Source organism: Osmerus mordax, chromosome 6, assembly GCF_038355195.1.
Source record: "Osmerus mordax isolate fOsmMor3 chromosome 6, fOsmMor3.pri, whole genome shotgun sequence".
NCBI lineage: Eukaryota > Metazoa > Chordata > Actinopteri > Osmeriformes > Osmeridae > Osmerus > Osmerus mordax.
This window is the reverse complement of record NC_090055.1, coordinates 10,146,345-10,170,396: the sequence shown is the minus strand read 5'-3', so window position 1 is coordinate 10,170,396 and position 24,052 is coordinate 10,146,345. Positions and strand designations below refer to the sequence as shown.

Below are 24,052 nucleotides of genomic sequence, written 5' to 3'. Positions count from 1 at the left end.
AATGGTTAAATGGGTTGTACTCAACTGTTTTCAGTACTAGACTTTTTATGGAACATAACTCAGTGAGAACTTAACACTGCAGGAATTGCATAAAAAAAACTGTCCATACCTCACTGACAAAAATCCAAACCTTTTAATAAAGATCCCTTACAAAATACATTTACATTACATTTAGTCATTTATCAGACGCTCTTATCCAGAGCGACTTACAGTAAGTACAGGGAAATTCCCCCCGAGGCAAGTAGGGTGAAGTGCCTTGCCCAAGGACACAACGTCATTTTGCACAGCCGGGAATCAAACCGGTAACCTTCATATTACTAGCCCAACTCCCTCACCGCTCAGCCACCTGACTCCCACACAAAAGCTGAGCGACATTAAGGAGTCAGATGGCTGAGCGGTGAGGGAGTCGGGCTAGTAATCTGAAGGTTGCCAGTTCGATTCCCTGCTGTGTCAATTGACGTTGTGTCTTTGGGTAAGGCACTTCACCCTACTTGCCTCGGGGGAATGTCCCTGTACTTACTGTAAGTCGCTCTGGATAAGAGCGTCTGCTAAATGACTAAATGTAAATGGAACGCTTTAATGCAAATGGTCCCAGTGCACCATCTGGTGGTCTGCTCTGGCACTGCCATGACGCCACCTCCACTACAGGAGGCTGTCCTTCTGGAACAGAGGACTCACAAAGAAAAAGACTGAGATAAACAAGGACTAATTTGTTTCCAACCCCCCTCAGTCCTGTTTTCCCAGTACCCTCACTAGGACTCCTACTCTTTGGCGATGACAAATGGCTTTCCCACTGCTATAGTGCCTGAGTTATGGATGGTGACGTCTTGAAGAGGCTTATCCCGGCCGTCTTTCCTTGTGTTCTCGATCTTCTTGACCACGTCCTGTGGATAAGGCATGTTAGGATCCACACTGGATAGTTTTTATTTCAGTAATCATAAGACTTTAAAGACCAACACTTGTGATTCTCAAATGTAGTCAACTCAGTAATCCTGCTCTTTGGAATTTGGCTTTTGAATTAGGCACAGTCAGTCTGTCTGGGCAGTTTCTGATTTCAACTAAGGTTTTGCATGACTGCCCAAGATGATTTAGCCATAGAAATTTGCCTATAGAAATACTTGTTAGATAACAATCGAGCATAGCAAATAATTCAACTAAGGGACACTGTATATCATCTTTACATTCTGTTTGAAAAGTTGAAAAATAAAATGGATAATGAACATCTGATAAAACAGTTTTCCACTTGTTTTAATTGAAGGATGTTCGGAGCATGCCTCTGAAGTAGGTGTGTAGATCATTCAGAAGTAAAACACTCACCATGCCCCCTAGAACCTTGCCAAAGACCACGTGTTTCCCATCCAGCCACGGTGTCGGAACAGTGGTGATGAAGAACTGAGAGCCGTTGGTATCTGTACCAGCATTGGCCATACTGAGCCAGCCAGGGCCATAATGCTTCAGCCTGAAGTTCTCATCAGGGAACCGCTCTCCATAGATACTCCTGCCTACAATATAAAAGAAAGCAAATGTAAACGTTTCATACAATTTATACATATTGTTTTGGTACTTTGTCACAAAAAAAACTGTGTTATTCATTGACATATGAACATATGCCACCCCTGTCATGCCGATTTAAAGATACTGTATCTGTGCTGTGATTACCTCCAGTGCCATCTCCATGGGTGAAATCTCCTCCCTGAAGCATGAAGTTCTTAATGACTCTGTGGAATTTGCTGCCCTTGTAGCCAAATCCTTTCTGTTTAGATAACAGGCATAATGTCAGTACTATGCCAATCAGATTGTTTGTCAAAAGGACATATACTGTATCAAGTTTTATTTTATTTTTGTGGCAAAATCAGTACATTAGAAGAGATGCTGCATTGGTGGTGATACATTATACTGGATGATCAATCAGATGCTAAACAAAATATAAAAATCTGTTCCTTTTACAAAACTGGTGCATAACCGTTATTACACCCACAGTAATATTTTAGTTAACTGAACCAGTGAGATTAAACACCTACCTGTCCGGTCGACAAGGCAATGAAGTTCTCAGTCGTTTTGGGAACAATCCTCCCAAACAAACCGATAACAATTCGTCCAACATCTTCATTTCCAATTCGGATGTCAAAAAAAACCTGCAGGGTAGAAGTTCATTACTGCTGTCTGAGCACTCAGATAACGTTCAAATACCAAATTCAATTTAAATTTGAAAAGGGCAACAGTCACTATGCTTCTCATCCTGGCGGAAATGTTAGAGATCAAACCCCTTCTTAAAATATATATTTTTAAATGAAGTCAGCTTTATAATGTTTTGCATCTGTTCTGATGACCCGAACATCACTCGTACTTATTGCTCTAACTCCATCATATGACAAAGAGATGTTCAATATATGGTAGCCTAGTGTCGAGCCCAATCAGAAACATTCACTGTATTTTTTACAAGCTGTCTGCAATGCTAGTCAATGTGACCATAGTAGCTAGGTAGCTACCGAGCTAATTATTTTCCGGTATACCAATGATCTGAATTATCTGTTGTAGCACTGACCACAATGACTTAAAAAAAAAATATATATATATATATGTGAAATATATAGTTCAATTGGCATGCTATGCAATTATGCCACACAAAGTCCTAGTGTGTGACACATAGTTGTGGATATTCGAGCAGCACAGGTTTGATCACGCTCTTCCCACTGCTGGCACTAGTAGTACAGTATTACGAGATAATAGTTTTGTGTTGGGTCCATACTCCGTGCAAACGTTCTATTTCAAGTGCATGCGGATCGCGGAAAAATTCAACCAGCTCCCGAAACAAATCGCTGTGCGATTGGACGCGAAGCGCGAAGTGCCTGGAAGCACAGCATTTTTCCTTTCGGCGCCCATGTCATCAAATTGGATCGGCCACACAGGTCGCAAAGCGCTGTGAAGCGCCGCGAATGGCTCGCAGAAATTGACGTAGAAAAACGACAAAATGTGTCGTCTGTACGCAAACGTCAAATTACATGTTTTGGCACAATTGGCTTGCCATACGGCCGTGTATAGACGTCGATTCCTGTCGTCTAAGGAAGGATAAATGTGTCTTCTGTACGCGAACGTCAAATTACACGTTATTGCACATTTGGCCTTCCATACAAACCAGGTTTAGCACGCCGCAGACGCGTCCGGAGTGAATAAGGGGTAAATGATTTACCTTGGCCGTTACTTCAATATTTTCTTCAGCGTTTGAACTGCTGGGAAACAGCAAAATAAACACCGATCCCACTATAACTGTGACAGCCACTAGAAACTTCATCCTCTTCTCGTAGATAGGAACCAACCAGTGAAAATGTAGCCGTGGCGGGTGAAATATATATGCCGGGGAGAAAACCCGGGAGGAGACTGGTCTTCTAATTATGTGAGCTTTTCCACACCCATTCTAAACCTATAGCTCATAGATGTAGGTCAGATTCAGAGACGCAATGTATTTGGATTGGCTCACATTTCAAGCTGAAAGCTTGTGACATTCGTTTCGTTTTACGCATCATATGAATAAAACAACTCAAATTGATTAATTCATTTCACATTGGATAAAGACTGGGAAAAAACTTTTGGATATAAGTGTGTTTTACAGTGGTGGGTGTAGGTCTACGACGAACATGGTTGCCCATTTACCCGCCGTTATCATATGGGTGATCGATGTCTGGATTTGTTAACACTGCAGACAATCCTGTCCATGACCTCAACATAAATTGGTCCCTCATAACATAATTTGTGCCGGTCAAAGTTTGAACGACACAAAGCTCAAACAAATGGTAAACGTTTGGGTTAATTTGGAGCATGTTAGGGGTCTGATTGACCTCAGAATGTAGGCTATACAATATTCTTTAATATCTTAAAAATGACAGCAACACAACAAAAACTGTTACTGCAAGACAGTACAGTACACTGCAGGGACAACAACATTTTCAGTGACCGTACAGTCCATCAGTAATAATAAATAATATTGATGGACATCTGATAGCTGTATTAGGCCCAACCTTTCTTGACCGCTCCCCATGTTTATCCTCTGCCTCAGTTCTATTTGTAGAGCCTCATCCTGAACATATAAGAAAACAGAAAACGATGTCAACTAAGCCACCTGTAAATACATTAAGTGGTTTGTTGAAAGAAAGTAACATGACCCTAATGCTCTAAATAACACATTCAAGTCAGGATGAACAAAGCTGTTTATTCAGTCTAGCAGTCTGATCCACACACACACACAATCCTTCCAAAGCACCCAGAAGGATGTGCGAGCTTGTCTCGCGCACGTGTGTGTAGACGGATCGTTGAAATCAGCCTAAACTACATTTGGGTTAGAGACTAGCAGTTGGACGAAACCTTCAGTGGTCCGTTACTCACCTTGTGAGCAGGTGGCATAAGCGATGCCAGCGTAGATTAGGACCTTTCTTTCTACAAGTTATCAGGGTTGAGGAACTTGTAGTCAGTGTGAGTTTGAGATTCGTGGACCCAAATGATAATGAGGGAAAGAAAGTCTTTGTGCAGTGCACAGAATGCACTGCACAAAACAATATACTCCACTCTACTCCTATATCTTGCATTGGCTGCACTAGAGTTTATCATCATTATTCATGTTTACATCCATTGTAAAACTTAGCGTTTTATATGAATTGGTATGAATTCTTACCTGACCTTGTGGAAAAGAACAGCAAACATCTTATGAGATGCTGAAACTAATGTTACTTTACTTCTCCCTCATACCAACTATGTCACACTCACATTGTTAAGGGAGCAACTTGAGAACCCAAGCGCTCGACATACAGCCACAGGACGGGGAGGTAAGTTCCAGATGATTTAATGATTGTACTGTAATGGCAGGGTGGGCAGGGCAGTAGCTAGGCAGATGGGCAGGCACGGTAAGTTGCGCAAATACTGACAGGGTGGGTAAGGCAGGCAAACAGGGTGATCCTGGAGACACAGGTAAAAACACAAAATGTTAACGAGGCATGCGCACTTACTTGCAAAACTCAAAGGGAGCGTTAACTAGTGTGGCGAAGAAGGGGTTACTACCAAGGCAGAAAAAACAACAATCTGGCAATAAATGACTGGAAAACCAGGGTTGATATACTGCGGGACGGATGACTTGATGGGAGACAGGTGCGGAGATCGAGGGAGTGTGGGATGATGTCATTGGGGGCGGAAACCGGAGCTACACCCACCACAAGCACACACATACAGGTATGCAAATAAGGAAAGAGAGAGATACATACACATAGTACAAAGGAAATACTGGGGAAACCAGAGGCACAGTCAGGAGCAGGTTTTCTCCTGTAGGTTGTTATTAAGTTATCCAGTGAAGGCGTAGCAAAGGAAGTGATTGGCAGCTTTGCAGACGTAGGACCGTTTGTTAGCTTTTACATCACATGGCACAAATCACCCCCCCACAAATGTTGGTACAATTCAACCCCCATGTTGTTCTTAGTGATGGGAAGTTCGGATCATATTACTGACAAGGATCTTTCGAGCTTGTTCATTGAAATTAACAAATCTTTTTTTCATGTCTTTCGTAAAAAATATTTTGGAGTGGGGGGGGGATCTTTTTCTCAATGATCTATGATTGCAGGCTCCCTTCCTGGGAACAGCACTGGAGCTCACAGACTCATATCAAGTGCGTCTTACAGAATTTCTAAGACCATTTTACTTCAATTGTACATTTATGTGGCAGATAATATTTTAAAAGAATAACTTCCTGAATTTTTTTTTAATACTTTAAATGGTCATTTATTATCACACTGGCATTTAATTATCACAGCAAACTATTTCACTGCTCTGAACTGTAAGTAACGTATCCAACAACATCCACCTCCACAAAACCTTAGAACCACAAACCATTCCGAGGTGCTGTCACATCGCTATGGGCACATAAAAACACAAAAAAACGGTAGTATCTTGGTCCCCAGCTCCACCATGTAGATAGAATAATTGAGTAATTTGGCTGGTTCCTCCTACCAATCCGGGGCTAGGTGATAAAAACTGGGGTTGTGAGAAAACGAGTGAGTATCTGTTGAGAGTTTAAGACAATTCATCAGTCTGACAGGAGAAGGGCAGTCAGGGGAACAGCACAGAAAGCTGAACTATATTTGAACCCTCTTATCCTTCATTGACGCTGCATTGCTTATATTGCATTAGCTGATTTGCTCATTAGCGTAGTGTTGGACTATATGTATCCAGGAAAAGCAAAGGACCCAGGCAGGTAACTAGCTGATTCTAATGTAACTAGTAATCAGCTCTCCAACTGCAGGATCTTTTTCTTCCTACACAGTACTTGTATTTCATGTGCTTTTAGTGCCACCTACTGACGTAACAGTCATTGCAATTTACTGCAGTTGTCAAACGAAATGTCAAAATCACATACACAACCTGGATGTTAGCTGACTGTAAGGATGGAGGATAACAGTTGGAGTGCATGGAAGTTGTAATCCAGCAGACATGTCTAGAGAGCAGTGTCATCGGTGTTGAAACATTCTCAGAAGTCATTCTCCAGACAGGCTGGGAGGCTGCCTGGCTTAATTAGTGACCTGGATAATGTCTAGATAATAAACACCTCAAAAGGCATTATCAGACCATGGTCACTTTTTAAATTAATAAAAGTGAGAACAATACTTTGTTTTCATGCGTTTTGTAATCAAAAACAGTTTTTCACAAGCTATAAAGCCAGCTCAGATACTCCTAGTCTGTTCAGTTAATATTGAACCCTGAACCAGAATGCTAACATTATGCTAGCCATGAAACTATGCCAGACCATGGTATGAAGAGCATTGATCAAATATACCGCCACGGTATTACCAATAACCACATGAGTGCGCTGACAGCATGACGCTTGATTGGACGAATGTCATTCCACTCGGCTGTGGCTTAACTCCCATTAGATTGATAGACACTGAGATGTATCAGTCATTATTTGTAGGTGGGTGTACATTCATTCGTCTCTTCCCAGGTGGGTATATGGTAAATCCCTCTCCTCAGTGGTGGGTCTATGCTGTATACATATACACAGCGCTACACCTCTGCTCTTCAGTATTCCATGATCCCTCCCGTCACCACCCTACATCGCAGGCATGTTGCCATCATTCCTCATGATAGCAACTCAAGACACACACACACTCTGTTCCTCCACACACTTATTTCTGTCCCTCTCTCTTCTTCCGCACACACACACACACCTGAATATTTCATACTAATTGGACATTTTAGGATGAGTCTGCCATAACTTGGACAAGTCAGGATTGCTAGATACATTATTAAACTTTCTCTATCTATCTCTCCCCCCCTTTCCTTTCTTTGTGTGCAGTTCCTGGGTGATCTTTCATAAAAGTCTTTGATGAGAGTGGCATGGAGAGTGTTGCAGTGTGTTACCCTGACCTCGCTTCATTTAGGAACATTTCTTCTCACAATAGCATGGTGCAAGGAGGAAGGGAGAGTTGTGGGCCGACGTACATGGCTAATATGGATGTTTCATCATAGCACTGTGCAATTTTTCAGCTGTGGAAAACCTCTGGTATCAGCACTAGTTCAGCGGGTTTTGAATATGGAGAGTGTGGATCTCAGAAAACACAGAGACATCTACACACACACACACATCCACACACACCAAAGATTGTCTGTCATGGGCTTTAATGTGTGATCAAATGGAGCCTTGTAAGGATGTGAGGTGCATCTGAAAACCTTTTATAGTGTGAGCCTTACCCAACAAGAGAGGGGGAGTGGGAACGGTACAATAAAACAGTGGTGAAAGGAAAGAGAAACTGTAGCCAGGGGTAAGGAAGAGGAGGAGAAAATATGGACAAGGTGAAAGAGAGAGAGAGAGGGAGAAAGAGTAATCCTTAAAAATGACGAGTCAGGCAAAGGACACTGTGGCGGCAGGGACAGATGGGGGTAGACAAGAAAGAGAGAGAGAGACAGAGAAAGAGAGAAAGAGAGAGAACAAAACGGCAACATACATTTAAAATGCAGCGGAGACAGCAGCCATTGCTGGGGCTGCAAACATCCAAATGAGATACCCTGGCATTTAGAATGTGGGGCGAACTACTAAAAATCAAGAAGGGGTTCTATGAATAATGAACAGAGAGAAACTTTCTGTTTGTATGTGTGTGTGTGTATATCAAATGTGTGGGTATTATGTACGTGTGCATACATTATATATGTGTGTGAATTATATGTGTGTGTGTGCGTGTCTGAATATGCCGCTGGTTCCCTTTGTCATCCTAGCAGGCAAGGTCATGCTTTCAACTCGGTCTGGCAGCCGTTCCTATCTCAGACACTCCAGGTTCTGCTCCTTCTCCCCTTTCACTCTCATTATGCACTCTTTGGTCCTCCTGGGGAACTTTCTCTCCTTCTCCGTCTCTCTCTCTCTTTCCATCTCATCTGTTTTGATGGTTTGTTTGCTTTTTATCTTTTGACATGTATTAAACACTTTTTACTCACCCTGTGCAGATGACTTCTTCTGAACGGGTTATCTGTCTGAATAGTGTTTGCTGATTCACTCTGAGACCTGCTGGGCTGGGGATTAGGGGGGAACTTTTTGGAGCCATTGAGGTGTCCCTCCTCTGAAAACGGTATTCGAAAAGAATTCTGTGGTTAGTCAAAGGAAGAGACGGAGCCAGTTCATATAGTTGACACGCGCCCTTTCGCTCATGTTCGACCTCTCTTGTCATCTCTTTATCTTTTTTGTGTGTATTCTGCTTCTTGAATACCAGTCACAGTGGTATGGAAGACTTAAAATATGTGTTCAACAAATGTGAAAGTAGCTAACATGCCCCTTTTTTGCATCTGGGAATAACTGTGGATACGTCGGCAAGGCCAACCTTGGTTGGTTGAGGTTACCCTGGTTGAGGTTCTGCTAATTTCATACCTCCTTTTTTAGATCTGTAGAAAACCTAGCTGGGAGGGTTTCTGAGCTGCTGTGGATGCAGTAGAAGTTTGTTTTGCTGATGCACACATCCGTCTAGTTGGGCAGGTTGGGGTCTAAACGGGGTTTGAACAGCTGTTAGCCAGACTTGTCTCTCTGACTCAGGTGTTTTTAAAAAGTCCTGAGTCGGACACATCACAGGAGAAGACACTGCACCACACACGTACTGGAGACGCGAGCAGATGAGCGCAAACACACACACTCAGCGCTGGGAGATCTCTGGGGATCCCAGGAGGAGGGGGCAGTCATGCATATCTAAGGAGACTGTATCCTCCGTGGGTGCTGGGGATGTGTGGCCTGCTTATGAATGGTGAGTGTGTGTGTGTGTGCACAAACCTATGTTTGCATCTGCACTTAGTCCAAAGTCACCACTGGTTACCCAAAAAATTGAAGTAGAAGTGTGTGCAAAAATAGTAAATACACACCTGACCGACAGCGCTCCCTCACTCCTACCACCACCAACAAAAAGTGGCTGATTTCAAGCCCCCACCCCCCACCACCTCAGTCCCCCTCACCAAGATTATCCCCTTACTGTGGGGTAGACACTGGTTTAAGGAAGTGTAGACCACAGTGAAGTACACACCCAAGTGTGCATGTGTTCAAATCCCCCTACCCCTGTAAGCTGCTGTATCCGTCCCCTATCCTGTCTGCCCGGCTGGGCTGGGCTGGGAAAATCCTGCCGCTTGAGTCAAATCCCGTTTAATGACTGAGAAAAGCGTCAGACACATGCTGGAGGGGAATAATAAGATTAGGATAGAGAGTTAGAGGGGCTGGATTGAGTTTGGGATGATTGTGTGTACAGACTGGAAGAAACTCCACAAATGGTTCAGATGGAGTGTGTTGTGGGTTGGAGTTTGTAGTCACTTTGATATTCAATAAGGTGTGTTCCTGTTAGTAGATGTGAATCTCAACTGCTACAGCCTGTACAACATGATATCGAGACGATTTGCACACAACGCACGATGCACACACACACACAAAATTATAATCTAACTTGAATCTGTTCTCATGACATAAATGTTTAAGGGTTTAGGAAAATTTCTAAGGATTATGTGTCTTGGCAGGTTTGACAGAGACTGCAAAGGGGGTTGAAATGTTTTAAGATTCTGGCATTGTGTTTCTTTAGCCTCTTTTCTTTGTTTTTGCTGGGTTTGCATACCTTGGTCAGATCAGTTTAACATCGTTCCTCGGTTGGGAGATTGTGGAGAGGGGTTTGTGTTTGTGTGTTGGCATGTGTGTTTGTGTGTGTGTATGTTTGTGTGCGTGAACGCAAGACTGATGACACGCAAGGAGCTGTCGTCTGGGATTTGCCCAGGGAGAGAGCTTAATCTCATGTGTGCCCAGGGATAGAGCTAATCTCATGTGTGAGAGCCCCAGTGTGATTTTTATAAAGGTTAGTGAGCAACTGTGTTTTAGTGGCTATCCTGTCCCTGACCCAATTTCTATTACTTGTGCTATCTCTCTTGGTCTTGTCGTAAGTAGTTGTGTGTGTGTGTGTGTGTGTGTGTGTGTGTCTGTGTGGTAATGTATGAGTAGGTGGGTCAGGCTTAGAAATTCGACATCCAGGTCGACAACCTCTCATGCCAGATTGTTTATTTGCAAAGACACATTACATTTGTGTGTCAGCATACCAATAGGTGAGTGTGTGTGGGAGTTTATTCATAAAATGTATGTATGTGTGTGTGTTTAGTAGCAATTGTGGTGGCTATTGCTACTCAAAGCCACTGAGTGATTGTTATACTGGGTTTTAGATGGTTTTGACGTGTGCACTCCACAGATGACTTCTTGCTGTTAATACTGTTTATTCTAATAATGAACTAGAGAGGATACAATTTCTGGGGAAATTGTAGGGTGTGCTTGCTTGCGTCGGTTGCACAGGGGTCTGTATATTTTATATAAAAATGCATCGGGCCTACTTATTATTTATAAAGATTACATAGATTTAAAAGCATCTTTTTTTTGCTGCTCATTTACAACTCAAAATACGAGTGAAGTGTAGAATGAAATATGATGTCTTCTCATTTCCCCTGCAAGAGGCAGCTGACAGGCTGAATCAAAACGAATACATTTGGCAGACCGGTGTTAAAATGGACCTAATCTCTGTGACTTAAACGTCCTTTTAAGTTGTCCCTTCTCGTGATATTTTCAGGCATTTAGCTACTCATATTGCATTAATTCATTAATAAAGAACCCCCTTTGAAGATTATTCTACGACTTTACCGGCAGAAGATAGAATCGCGATTCAAACAGTACCATCTGCTAACTGAAAATATGCCCCCAAAAACGTAAATAAGCTTGACATTTATTTAGTGGAAAATCGCTCATTCATAAAAAGCTCACTGGTAGCGATCATTGTCAGTAACAACGCAAAATGCGATATAGCCCTGTGTGGAGAAGCTGCCCCGGTAAATTCTACTACTACAATACAGTACTAGACTACTGCTGTGTTCGTCTTGGTAGCGATTGCGTTGGTTGAATTGGATTTAACGTTCCGTTGTACGGTTTAGGCTGAAATTAATTATTTTCATGAACAGATTGACAAAGTTTAGGCTGTGGCAATGAAGTTCAGGTTAGTAGTCAGATTGTTTCAACTATTGAAAGACTTTTGAGTAAGGGGAGTGCCGAACATGTTCTGTCGCCGTTTGACTTGAACAGCTGAGGAGTTTTTGTTAGCTACTCACACTAGTGTCTCGGGGAGGCTACAGCGTTGCAGTGAGCTACACTGGTTTGAAACCACAGGTAATGGTAATTTCACCAACAAATCGTTTACTAATGTCAGAATAAATCATACAACGAAAATGTATATGTGAGGAATGTTTATTTTAACGATTGAAAACAGATTCATCATAGACCACTGTAGTATGTGTTGCCCGGGCAACACAGGCTAAAAAAAAAAAAAAAAATGACTAAATGTAATGTCATGATGCTAATACTTCAGTGAAATAGTAGACTACTGTTTCCGAAAGTAGATGTACTTCCTTAATAATATCAGCTTATATTGTACATTACACATCACAATTGTGTGTCATATCACAAAGTAAAATGAGTAAATAGTTATCACCCTGGCCTCTTTGCTTGTGGCGTTTCTGCAGCTGCCTTGCAGTAAAGCTATAGTTAGCCTAGCTATCCCCCAAGTTAACAGATGCGAAACGAATGTTCTGCCAAAGGTAGTCACGCGTGTTTTTGTGACGTTAGTGACGTAGTGACGTTAGTAACGTCAGTGACTGTGGCTAGCAAATTAGCCACCGTTAGCTTCACTTTTCGCCACAAAAACTTAACTTAAGCCCAACCCATGCAACGGAACGTAAATTCCAATAGAAGCAACTCAATCGCTACCAAGACGAAACTGTTGACACCTACGTTGTCTATGTAGGCCAAATATTGACTGAGTTTTAGGGGGGCAAAAAGAAATAAAAAAAATTATAATAATATATATGTGAGAGAACAAAGGTTGTGCTCTCGCCGAAGGCTTGAGCACACCCAATAAATTGGGCAGACCGGTGTAAAAATTGACCTAATCTCTATGACTTAAACGTCATTTTAAGTTTTTCCCTTCTCATGATATTTTCAGGCATTTAGCCTACTCATTGCATTCATTCATTAATAAAGAACCCCCTTTGAAGATTATTCTACGACGTTACCCGGCAGTAGAAGATGGAATCGCGATTCAAACAGTACCATCTGCTAACTGAAAATATGCCCCCCAAAACGTAAATAAGCTTGACATTTATTTAGTGGAAAATCGCTCATTCATAAAAAGCTCAGTGGTAGCGATCATTGTCAGTAACAACGCAAAATGCGATATAGCCCTGTGTGGAGAAGCTTCCCTGGTAAATTGTACTACTACGGTACAGTACTAGACTACTGCTGTGTTCGTCTTGGTAGCGATTGCGTTGGTTGAATTGGATTTAACGTTCCGTTGTACGGTTTAAGCTTAAATTAATTATTTTCATGAACAGATTGACAACGTTTAGGCTGTGGCAATGAAGTTCAGGTTAGTAGTTAGACTTTTGATTTAAGTAAGGGGAGTGCCGAACATGTTCTGTCGCCGTTTGACTTCCTAAACAGCTGTGTAGTGTAGATGTTTTTGTAGTGTGTCTCACGTAAGCTACAGCGTTGCAGTGAGCTACACTGGTTTGAAACCACAGGTAATGGTAATTTCACCAACAAATAGTTTACTAATGTCAGAATAAACCCTACAACGAAAATGTATATGTGAGGAATGTTTATTTTAACAATTGAAAACAGATAACGCTACATCATAGACCACCGGGCAACACAGGCTAATGTCATGATGCTAATACTTCAGTGAAATAGTAGACTACTGTTTCCGAAAGTAGATGTACTTCCTTAATAATATCAGCTTATATTGTACATTACACATCACAATTGTGTGTCATATCACAAAGTAAAATGAGTAAATAGTTATCACCCTGGCCTCTTTGCTTGTGGCGTTTCTGCAGCTGCCTTGCAGTAAAGCTATAGTTAGCCTAGCTATCCCCCAAGTTAACAGATGCGAAACGAATGTTCTGCCAAAGGTAGTCACCCGTGTTTTTGTGACGTTAGTGACGTAGTGACGTTAGTAACGTCAGTGACTGTGGCTAGCAAATTAGCCACTGTTAGCTTCACTTTTCACCACAAAAACGCAATTTCTACTTAAACCATGCAACCGAACGTAAATAAAAATACAACCAACGCAATCGCTACCAAGACGAACCTTTTGACACCGCCGTTGTGTATGTAGTCCAAATATTGACTGATCCTTAGGGGGGCGAAAATAAATAATAATAAATAAATAAATATGTGAGAGAACAAAGGTTGTGCTCTCGCCGAAGGCTTGAGCACACCCAATTACAAAACAATAGCGTGTGCTCCGCAACACAGCAAAAAGAAACAGTGTGCTATTCCCAGTCTCCAATCAACTACACCTGTTCAGGTGAGCTCACCTACAAAGCTCTCCTGCACCCAGACACCACACAGTGTTCCAAATAATACAATACAAAAACAAAAGATTTACCATAAAGGTTGTAAAATACATGTTTTGTGCACTCATCAAAACATGTAGTCCAGACTGATCCAAATGCTATCGCTTTCCACCTATCAGTATACTGTAAAAAGTATGTCTAATTATTTACTTCCACTCCTACTTCTCTCATTAACTTAACACGACAGTCAACTCTGTGTCACACATGTTAACCAGCAACATTCAAGAAACATTCCTGCAACTGAAATGAGCCAGATTTGAGAAAGACAGCATTTTTGTGAGATCCAAACCCTGGAATTGTTATAGATTATTATGTACTGTACCTTTATATATACATAAGTATATTTAAACTACTAGTTGTATAAATAAACTAAGAGTATAATTATAATTGAAGGGAAATATAAGAATGTGGTTGAACATACAACATATAACTAGTCATTGAACTAGAAACATTCAGTCACACATCCAGACACCAGTAACTCATACCCTATGCCCACTAGATAAGAAAACTTAGAATAATGAAAGAACGAAAAAAAGAAGAAAAAAAAATCTAACATCTTGGTCCAAGATTCTTCCCTGATAAATTTGCGAGACTTTTTTTTGTGATTTTCTTTTTATACCCTGTGATCCCCAACCCCTTTTCACCCTCTTCATCTCCTGCCCTCTCCTCCTCCTTCTCTTTTCCTCTCCTTTGAGCGCAATATGAAAGAGGGATCAGATCTCACGCCAGCAGATGAGTTTCTCCCATAACCTTGAATAGATGATGGGAACAGTATGTCTCTCTCTTTCTCTCTCTCTCTCTCTCTCTCTCTCTCTCTCTCTCTCTCTCTCTCTCTCTCTCTCTCTCTCTCCTGGTTTCTCTCTCCCAGTTTTCTTTCTCTTTGATTTTTCTCTCCCGGTCTCTCTATGTCCCTTTCTCTGCAGGGTTTGCTGTTTATACAAAGGTTGAAGACTCAAACATCATATTCCTTGCTCGTGTGTGCGGATTCATACACTCTCAAATCAGACTTTTATATAATCTATTGAGACAGAGAGAGAGAGAGAGAGAGAGCGAGAGAGAGAGAGAGAGAGAGAGAAAGAGTGGGGCACGGATAACAGATAGAGGGTCAAATCAAAAAGAAAAGAAAAAAGGGAGATGCTAAGTAAGGCCAAGCATTGGCTTGAAAGATGTCAAGGCGAGAATTTCTTGCGTGGGAGGAGGAGGGGTTGAGGGTGTCCTGAGGAAAAGAGAACCAAATCGAATAAAAGACTTACAGTGTTGAAACACATACAGAATATCAACAAGGGGAAAAGTCAGAGAGAAATAACATTACTACTTGTAACTACTACTGTAACTTACTACTTGTAACATCAGCATCATCATGCTCTGTATCTGTGCACTGTCCTTATCTGGCCCATTCAAAGCAGCAGCCATGCACTTCTGAATGGCCATTAATTGGTTTGTTTGTTTAATTAGATTTTTCCACATTCTTCTTTTTATGGCAACCCACCCAACTTTATTGCCAGTTCACTTTACGATGTGAGGAAATTGTGCCTTTTGTAGCAAAACTATATTCACAGTGAATTCCTGAGGGACATTGGAGTACTGCATACATGCTCAACCATACATTTTTATGTGATATATCTTGTGGTTAGACTATTCGCCTTGCAGGTTATTCTGACAATTGAGCATGGCTCATGGTTCAAATGAAAAAATGACTATTTGAGATTGACTAAATCCCACTGCGAGGATACAGTGTTTGTTTTTTTAAACATAAAAGCAATTACACTGCAAATAATTCAAAGGGAATTTTCAGTTCGAAAATTTAGCCTGACCAAGCCAAAGAAAAGAAAACACAATGGAACCCATTCCAAGGTGAAACACCATGCTCTGCCTCTTCATACCACTCCATTTATTTTCCTTCACCTCATATGCTGACATGACACATCATTAGAAGGCTGGTGAGGAAAGGGAAGTCCATTTGAGCTGACCCTGCTGCCCTCTCGGAGGGAACACAGAGACCCTTTAGCTAGTCTCATGTCTGGCGTAAGGGCCTGTCAAGGCGGCACAAGAGGGTGTGCGTCCCACTGTGGGGGCGCAGGAAGAGCACTTGGAGGCAGACGGCGAGATGAGCTGTAAATGGAAAAGAAAAGGATGATTATCTCGCCGGCGAACGCGCGCTCCAGCCCCCCCCCCCCGATGGTGCTCAAAAATCTCTCTCTCCCGCGCTCTCTCTATCATATCGCTCTTTTAATCGCTCACTCTCCCGCCGGAATAAGAGGGGAGGGATTATGAGTCATTTTCCCAAACAGCCGATGGGTTCACTGTTTCTTTTCTACCTTTCCCTCTTCTCATCGTACTTCATTAGAAAGTGGGAGTTAACTTTATCCAGTCCCAGTCAATATCCCCTGTTTATATATCTCCATACCTACCTGTATACTGCATCTCTCTCTCTCTCTCTCTCTCTCTCTCTCTCTCTCACTCTCTCTCTCTCTCTCTCTCTCTCTCTTTCTCTGTCTCTCTCTCTCTCTCTCTCCCTCTCCGTCTCTCTCGCTCTCTCCAAGGAATATGACTGGAATTGCAGAACTGTCTTGTGCACTTGGGGACTGCATTCAATGTTTTCACAGTCATCTATCTTTCCTTCTTTAGGGATCCTGAGTGTGTGTGTGTATGAGTGTGTGTCTCTGCATTCAAGTTGCAGTCAGTGCAACTGAATTCATTTGGGCTGTGCGCAGTATGGTGAGTGCCTCATGGAGGTTGTGAGGATAACCGTGTCTGTGTTTATGGGGCGGGTCCATCGCGTAGCTGTGTATCTTGTGGTTTTGGCATCAGACCTGGGACCCAGAGACCCTCTGGGTCGTTGCGAGCTGTGTTTGCAGAGTCGAGTGAACGTGTGGACACAGTCTGTCTGGGGAACCTCTGTCCGCGTGTACAAGCAAGCCATGCTTGGGCTCGTCTTTCTCTCCCCGGCCAATACATTGAGATGAAAGATTGAATCGTGATAAAACAGACTCATTGAGCATTTGCACACACGCTCGCACACTCTCTGTCGTACATGCTCACACATACAAGAACAGACACATCTACACACAAGCACACACACACACACATAGGAGAATAGATCCCAAAAGTCGCTCTTAAACTCTAACAACCCTCAAAATCTCAAAAGCGTTACATTTCATCTTCAACTACGTTGCTGATTTTCAGCACACCATGGATCAAAACTATCATAATATGTGTCGGAGGCAACTACCACTACAGGTTTATCATTATGGTCTGCATCTCATGCAATCCATATTGTGTTTGTGTTTGATCTTTTTTTCCTTGCCCAGTTTCAAGAAAAAGGACTCTTGACTGTGAGGAAGTGGGTAAAGGAAACCCGAAAAGGCTCCAGGAATACCCATCCTCCCTGTGTGTTTCTGTGCATTGCTTCCCCAGCAATGTAGAAAGAGCAAGGCACTTGCCTGGAAGCCAGCGAATGACATTGTGTGCTTCATGTGAGAGAGACTGCCTTTGCCCTGTACCTTGGTGCATATGCATGGGAATGAGTGTGTGTCTGGGAGGATGGGTATATTGTAAACTTCCGTGTGTGTATGCGTTTACACATGGCCCAGAGGGTTGGCCTATCATGTGTATGTCGGTGTGGCAGAGAAGGTTAATGTGAGGATGAGTGTAGGCTATACACTGTTTGGCTGTGCTGTGTGGGTGGGTTTCTAGCCCCTGTGGCTGGCAGGATAAGCATTCTCACTCCAGTGAATCTGCCGTGACAACAGGTATTAGGATATAATTTGCCATGAAGCCTAATGGAGCTCAAATAACCAGGCCTTGAGCTGGTGTTCTGCCTGTCTCTCCCATCATGTCACTGCTAGCCTCCTGGCTGGCCCGTATCACTGACCTTGCGCAGCTAAGGCTAGCTAAGCAGTAACCGCTAAATAACCCTACACTAATGCTACACAACTAACTAACTGTGCTACCTGCTAAACTTATCACAGCTTATTCTTCAATGGCTTAGCCTCACTAATGATGGCTTGTTTTCACATATCAAACTGTATATATGAAATAGGAAAATATGTTTGGTAATCCCAAAAGCACAAATCTCTTGACCCATTCTGCCAAGTATGAGAACATTATCCTGCTCCTCATGAGGTGAACATTATTATTTTCTTCACACACCATTATAAAAACTCATAAGAGCATCTTAATACTGTATTTCAAGACATCTGGAAAAAATTTACTTGTGGGATATTTCAACAACCATCCATTGTTTGAGTGTCTGTGCATGTGTGTTCAAGGGCTTTTCTGTATGTGTGTGTGCGTGTAGTTATGTGTGTGCAGTGTGTGTGTGTGTGTGTGTGTGTGTGTGCCGAAGTGCGAGGCTCCTTCCTGGTGTGGAGACCAGACACTGACATAGTCATTACCCTTCATTCATCCCAGCATACGCTAGCTATTAAAATAACAGGCCCATAGCCAAATGGCCCGTCTCATCCCCCACCTGTGTGTCATTCTATGGCTGACACCACTCAACTCAGCTCAGCTCAGAGATGACTGGGGCTTAAAGTGGGGGGCTGGAAGGAGGAGGTCAAAGAGAGTCCGCTCCAAAGAGAAGGTGAGGGTCGCTTGGATGACAAGGATGGAGCGGTGAGTTTCACTTCTTTGACAGAGGGGGAGAGAGGGTGGGCCTCCCCGAATCACACATCCAGTTTGTGAGTCATTGGGGCCGACTGTCAGTCAATTTGTCAGCTCTTTGACACACATGTGTTGGCCATTGAGTTAAGGTTAGGATCACACAATGTCCTTTGTGTGTGACTCATTACTCCTACTCTGCTTCCCGAGGAAGAAGCACACACGCGCTCACACCCACCTTCCACCCTGACTCCTAAGGGTTAACAACTGTCAGTCCATTTCCGGTTGACCTTAAGTGTGTGTGTGAGAGTGTGTGTTGAGGGGAGAGGGGGTGTTAGGGTTATAATATGCTGACATAAACAATGGATGAAGTTTCCGGCTATTTGACCATTTGAGAGTTGCTTAGTTTAAGAGTCGGTTACTATCTATAAACAGACCCCCCCCCCCCCTTCTATCATCCTGTCCCTCTGTCTCCTGCTGCCGTGCTGCCCTCAGTGCCGAGCCTGACAAGACGTGGCCTAATAGAAACATAACAGGCCGTTTAACCGATCAAAGATGTGACCCGGCAAATGGCTCCTTCTTTGTATGCCGCCTGGGCCTGTTTCTGTCAGCAGCTTGTTTGTTACGATACGTTCAGACCAGGAAGTACTCAGCAAAGAGACAAGGCGTCATTTGTCTTGGACCCTCACCAAGTCGGCTTGCCGTGAAATCCCAAGAAAGCTAAAGAACGTCGGTACCTAAAAATCAAAAACTCCCTTATGAGTCACATTTGGATTTTGAACGTGTCGTCGGTTGTCTGTCAAGAACAGGGGGGACGTTGGAGCTCGTCAATTAGGCTCAAATGTCATTTAAAAAATGTCTGTTTTTGATGACATACTCTTTTCATGACACGAAAACGGTTCAGCCCATCTCGCTATTCATTAAAATGCCACTATGTGTGACTCAATAGTGCTGCGGTAGGGTTTCTTTTCATTGTTGAGAAAATGATAGGCTGTCACATTAAATGGAATATAAAGCATTCTTATTTAAGGGTTGAATGATCGGACATGAAAAGATTGGACTTATACTGGGGGCTTTTTTCATAAATAACTCCAATAGTCTTTACAGGCTGTCCTTTCTTTTATTCCTCTCGTCTCAGAGTGTCAGAATTTATTATCTTTTTTTCTCTTTCTTTTTAAAAGATAATGTCGCTTGCTACGCCTCCTCTTGCAAGCGGTCATCACACAATTATGCTTTAAGTCTTGAGAAAATTGCTTGCTGCGGGTTTTTCCATATGTGTATTTGATGTCTTGAATTCATGCTATTTGTGAATAGTGTTCAAGCATGAACTTCAATTTGGTGTTGTAAAGGGATTACGCTGCGAGTCGTATTAACCCTCTTCATGCTCACACACACACACACACACACACACACACACACACACACACAACTCACACACTGTACCTTTTAGTCATGTAGCACAATTGCATTCTGATGTCCCAGTATTATTCGAGGTCTCCTCAGACATTTCCCTTGAGACTTTCTGAGTACTGAGTGATTCTTGAAGTCTGCGATTCTTTTCAAAAGATGAAACTGCACAGAAGGTGAAGTTAAGGATATTTTGGGATAGGCCTACGGTGTAGATTTCGGCAAACACACACACACACACACAAAAGAAAAATACACATCAAGGCCGTATAGACCTTGTATGGCTGGGTAAGATGGTTGACTGTGCTGCATGACACATCTGACTCCCAGTGGAACAATTTTTTTACTTTGTTAAAAAGATAACAAAGGTATCAAAATCATGGAATAATTCATTTCGGAGGTTGACCAAAAGGTTCAGCACCAAACATTCTGTCCACTGTTTGGTGCAAGGGGGAGGAAAACGGGGGAAGAATTCTAATTGCTCTGGCCCACTTTCTACGTTGACAAACTGCCGAGACTGACAGCAGTTGATAAATGACATGCGCCATCATTTCCATGACAACCCTGTAACGAATGCCAGGTCCGAAGGTGATTTAGCTGGTAAACATTTGGTTCTCCTGAGGAGTGCCCTTCTCTATACCTATAATGAGAGGGCTAGTTATTCCAGCTGTAGGCCAGAGGGCTAGGGTAGCCCCAGGTGGAAAGAGCCTTAAGCAGTCCTCATGACAGAACGCTAGCTAGCTAGCTAATGAGGTAAGAGGCATATGGCAGGGAGCACTGCGGGTCCGCTAAGCTAACGCTAAATCAAGCGAGGCTAACCTTGCCCTCAGTGGCTCGGCCGCAGCAGATGTTTCCCATTAGGGGCTGGAGAACAGAGAGAGGGGTGAGAGACAGGCGTCTTCCACTCGCCTGTCCAAAATGTCACCCGGCAATCTCAGCGATCAACTGTGCTGGCGGGGGGGTGGGTGAGGGCCACATGTTTTTGCCAGACTTTCTCTGTCTGACTGTGGGTGAGTGTGTGTATGTGTGTGTGGAGGGCGGAAGGGTGTTCACCTGTGTGTCTCTGTGTGTCTCTGTCTCTTTGGGTGTGTGTTGGGGCATGTGCGTTCAAATTCCTTTTTGGCAGGCGACTACCCATAGACAAGGCAATGGCAAAGGCAAAAGTGGCATGATTAGCTCACCTCCCCATGATGATTTCACAACCGTCGTAATAATGACAAGAGACAGTTATAATTATGCTCCATGAATGAAAACCCTGCCTTCGGATCTGTCTGATGCCCGGAGTCCTCGTCTTCTTTTGACTTGAGCTCTGGAAGATATCCAACAACCCCCACCCCTCCATCTTTGAAGTTATTTGTTTCCACTTTACCTCTCATAATGGTGTTTTCAAAGACCTGTCAATCATTGGCGCCCGTGCTGTTCACCTAGCAACAGGGGGAGCTGGAAAAGTTCATCTAAGAGAGAGAGGCAGAGAGCGAGGGACGGATGGAAAGAGAGAGGTAGGTAGAGAGAGAAAGATAGTTGAGGTAAAGGCAGAAAGAGTGAGAGGGAAGAGGGAGAAGGAGAGGCAGGAGGTGAATCAGAGAATGGAAGAAATAAGAGAATACTTTTTCAAATTGGACGTGGTTATTGTTTGTTTACTTCCTCCCTGGTTTACCAGGGGAAGGATTTAGCGGTTGCGCCGGCTATGGGCTCTATGTGATTTAGTGGATTTCCTTCCTGCTCGCTCCACTCGTCTAGGCTGTGACTGACGAACAACATGGCAAGGCAACCTTAATGCCACCTAATCTGAAATGCTTTATGAATCATCACTTTTTTTCTCTCCTCCTCCTATTCCTCGCCTTCCTTTTCTACACTTACTGCTAGTGCTGTGAACGTAAATCCCCAACAGCAAAGGCCTTTACTTAACTCTTTAAGTAGGATATTTACATGATACATAGCTCTACACGAACATTTGATAAGAAGCTCACTCACAACAAACAAAATTGCAATGAAGTTTGATTGACAAAAACACAATACATACAACCCATGTCTTGTGGGCAGACATACATTTGAATACAAAACATTTTCATGGTCACTAAATAATAAATCTATTTTATCAGCATATGCTGGAGATATATTGTACTGCTATTGAAAAGGGATTAACTTCACCACAGGACTCTGGATTGCCTCGCGGGTGGACCTGTAATCTGCAACCCATAATCTCTTTTAGGACAGTGTAATTGGGGACCGATTGCTGGATTGGTCCCACAGGGCCTTTTGGACTAGACACCTGCATGGTCCAAAGATTTACTGTTCATCAGTATCCGTGTGTCAACAATACTACCCTGGAGGAAGACAGAGTTTGGGACAGTGTGCCAATACTGTTGCACTTTTTCTGCTTCGGTGTGTGTGGGAGTGTGTGTTCCAGTCCTGTGTGTTCTCCATCATATCGATTTGGAGTGATGTTAGTCAGCTCATCATTTAAGAAAGCATGTGTATACACACACTCACACACACTTGTGTTGTGTAGCTTTGCGCCATTACCGTAGCGTGTCCGTAAGGCAAGCTTTAATACCCCTCCACTTTGCACAACAGTGCTCTAATCCCAAATATACACCCTCCTTCTAACACCTCTCTTTCCTTGACTTCTTACTATCCTAATCCCCCCCCCCCACACACACACACTTCCTATCCAAGCGACACTCCAACTGAGAGCTATTTGTGGTACAGAAAAAAATAGAATGAAAAATTCTACACTTACATTCCACCTTCACGTTTGTGAGGAGACATTTTGAAATTACATTTGACAGTCTCTTTTGGCTCCACACTATAGATAATGAATACAATTACAGCAATAAATAAATATATAAAATGATCCAGAAAACAGAAATCAAAAACAGCAAGAGTGAACCCATTGTAGAGGCGTCCTGTAATCGTTGTTTGTTTCTCTCTCAGCCCTCATCCGTCACAACATCTTCCCGGAAACAATTTGGAATAATATAATAACACCCTCATCCACAACAGTTTCCAACAAACATTTTAGAATAATTCTTAACAATAATTATATGTTGTTTCTTAAGAGGGAAATGGATAGATCAAGCCGTCTGTTTCTGTTTCAATCCTGGCCAAATCGAGGCCATGCACTGGATGACATATTTACACAAGAGAGACAGGCTATTAGAAAAGGGACCGGATAAGAGAGGAGCACACTCCATGGGTCAAACACTGAGACGTGCACGGATCCAAACAATCCCAGCCATGCCTATGGAAAAGAAACTGAGTCATGAGATTCTATAAAAAGATCATGTCATCCAACACCAGAAGCATTTCTGTACCTTTTCAGTCAGTTCTGCTGTCATTGCTGCTGTTGTAGTTGTCAAGAGCAGGGGGGGGGGGGATGCAGAGGATTTTATGTTCAGGGGAACTGACATCAACAGAAATGGGGCATCCAGAGACGACTGGCAAGGGATGCTGGGAGTTTTTGAGCTGAATTGGCACTGTTACATTCCGCTGCGTGTCGCACAGTGGGAGGTGGTGGGACTTCATATGTGGGTCGCAGGGGGTTCACTGGCTAGCTCCTGGGTTCAGCTGAGGTATAATACTAAGGATAGATGGTGGCACATTGACAGAAATATTGATTAATGTATTTTAAATTTAAAAAAGGTCTATATCTGAAACATTTCAATAAAATCTGTATTATTTAGAAGAAAAAATCTAAATAACAGCATCAACAGACCATCAACAGGTCATCTTACTATTACATTTATTTCTACAAAAACCATGTGCAATCACATGGTTTTGATGAAAACAACGTTTATATTTTTACTTGTTAGAATAACAGTATCCTTCACCATGTGTCGAGTACTCACTCAGAAGTCCTTTACTGGATTTCAACGAAATATATTCCATAACACAAGTAAACTAAATCCAATTTCATGTGATGAACAGTCTCACAGGTGTATGAAATACACAATAAATGCCACATGGCACTGAAACGATATTTATAGAGCTTCTTCCCAGGGGTACAGTAGGCCCATAAAGCATTATGGCGTGAAATCATGTCAACCTCTTTCGAGGCCTGTGGCTGTGTCAACCTTCTTGGTGGGGCACAAAGGCCATTTCTAGAACG

General features: G+C 42.7%; 1 protein-coding gene across 1 annotated transcript; it reads right to left on the bottom strand.

Moving 5' to 3' along the window:
* Nucleotides 1–761: 761 nt before the first annotated feature.
* On the bottom strand, nt 762–3,310 carry LOC136944015 (peptidyl-prolyl cis-trans isomerase B-like). Its single transcript, XM_067237554.1, has 5 exons — nt 3,191–3,310; nt 2,022–2,135; nt 1,660–1,753; nt 1,318–1,502; nt 762–884 (listed from the first exon to the last, which is right to left on the bottom strand). The coding sequence occupies exons 1-5, from the start codon at nt 3,290–3,292 to the stop codon at nt 762–764; spliced, it is 618 nt and encodes a 205-aa protein (XP_067093655.1). The 5' UTR covers nt 3,293–3,310.
* Nucleotides 3,311–24,052: the final 20,742 nt, after the last annotated feature.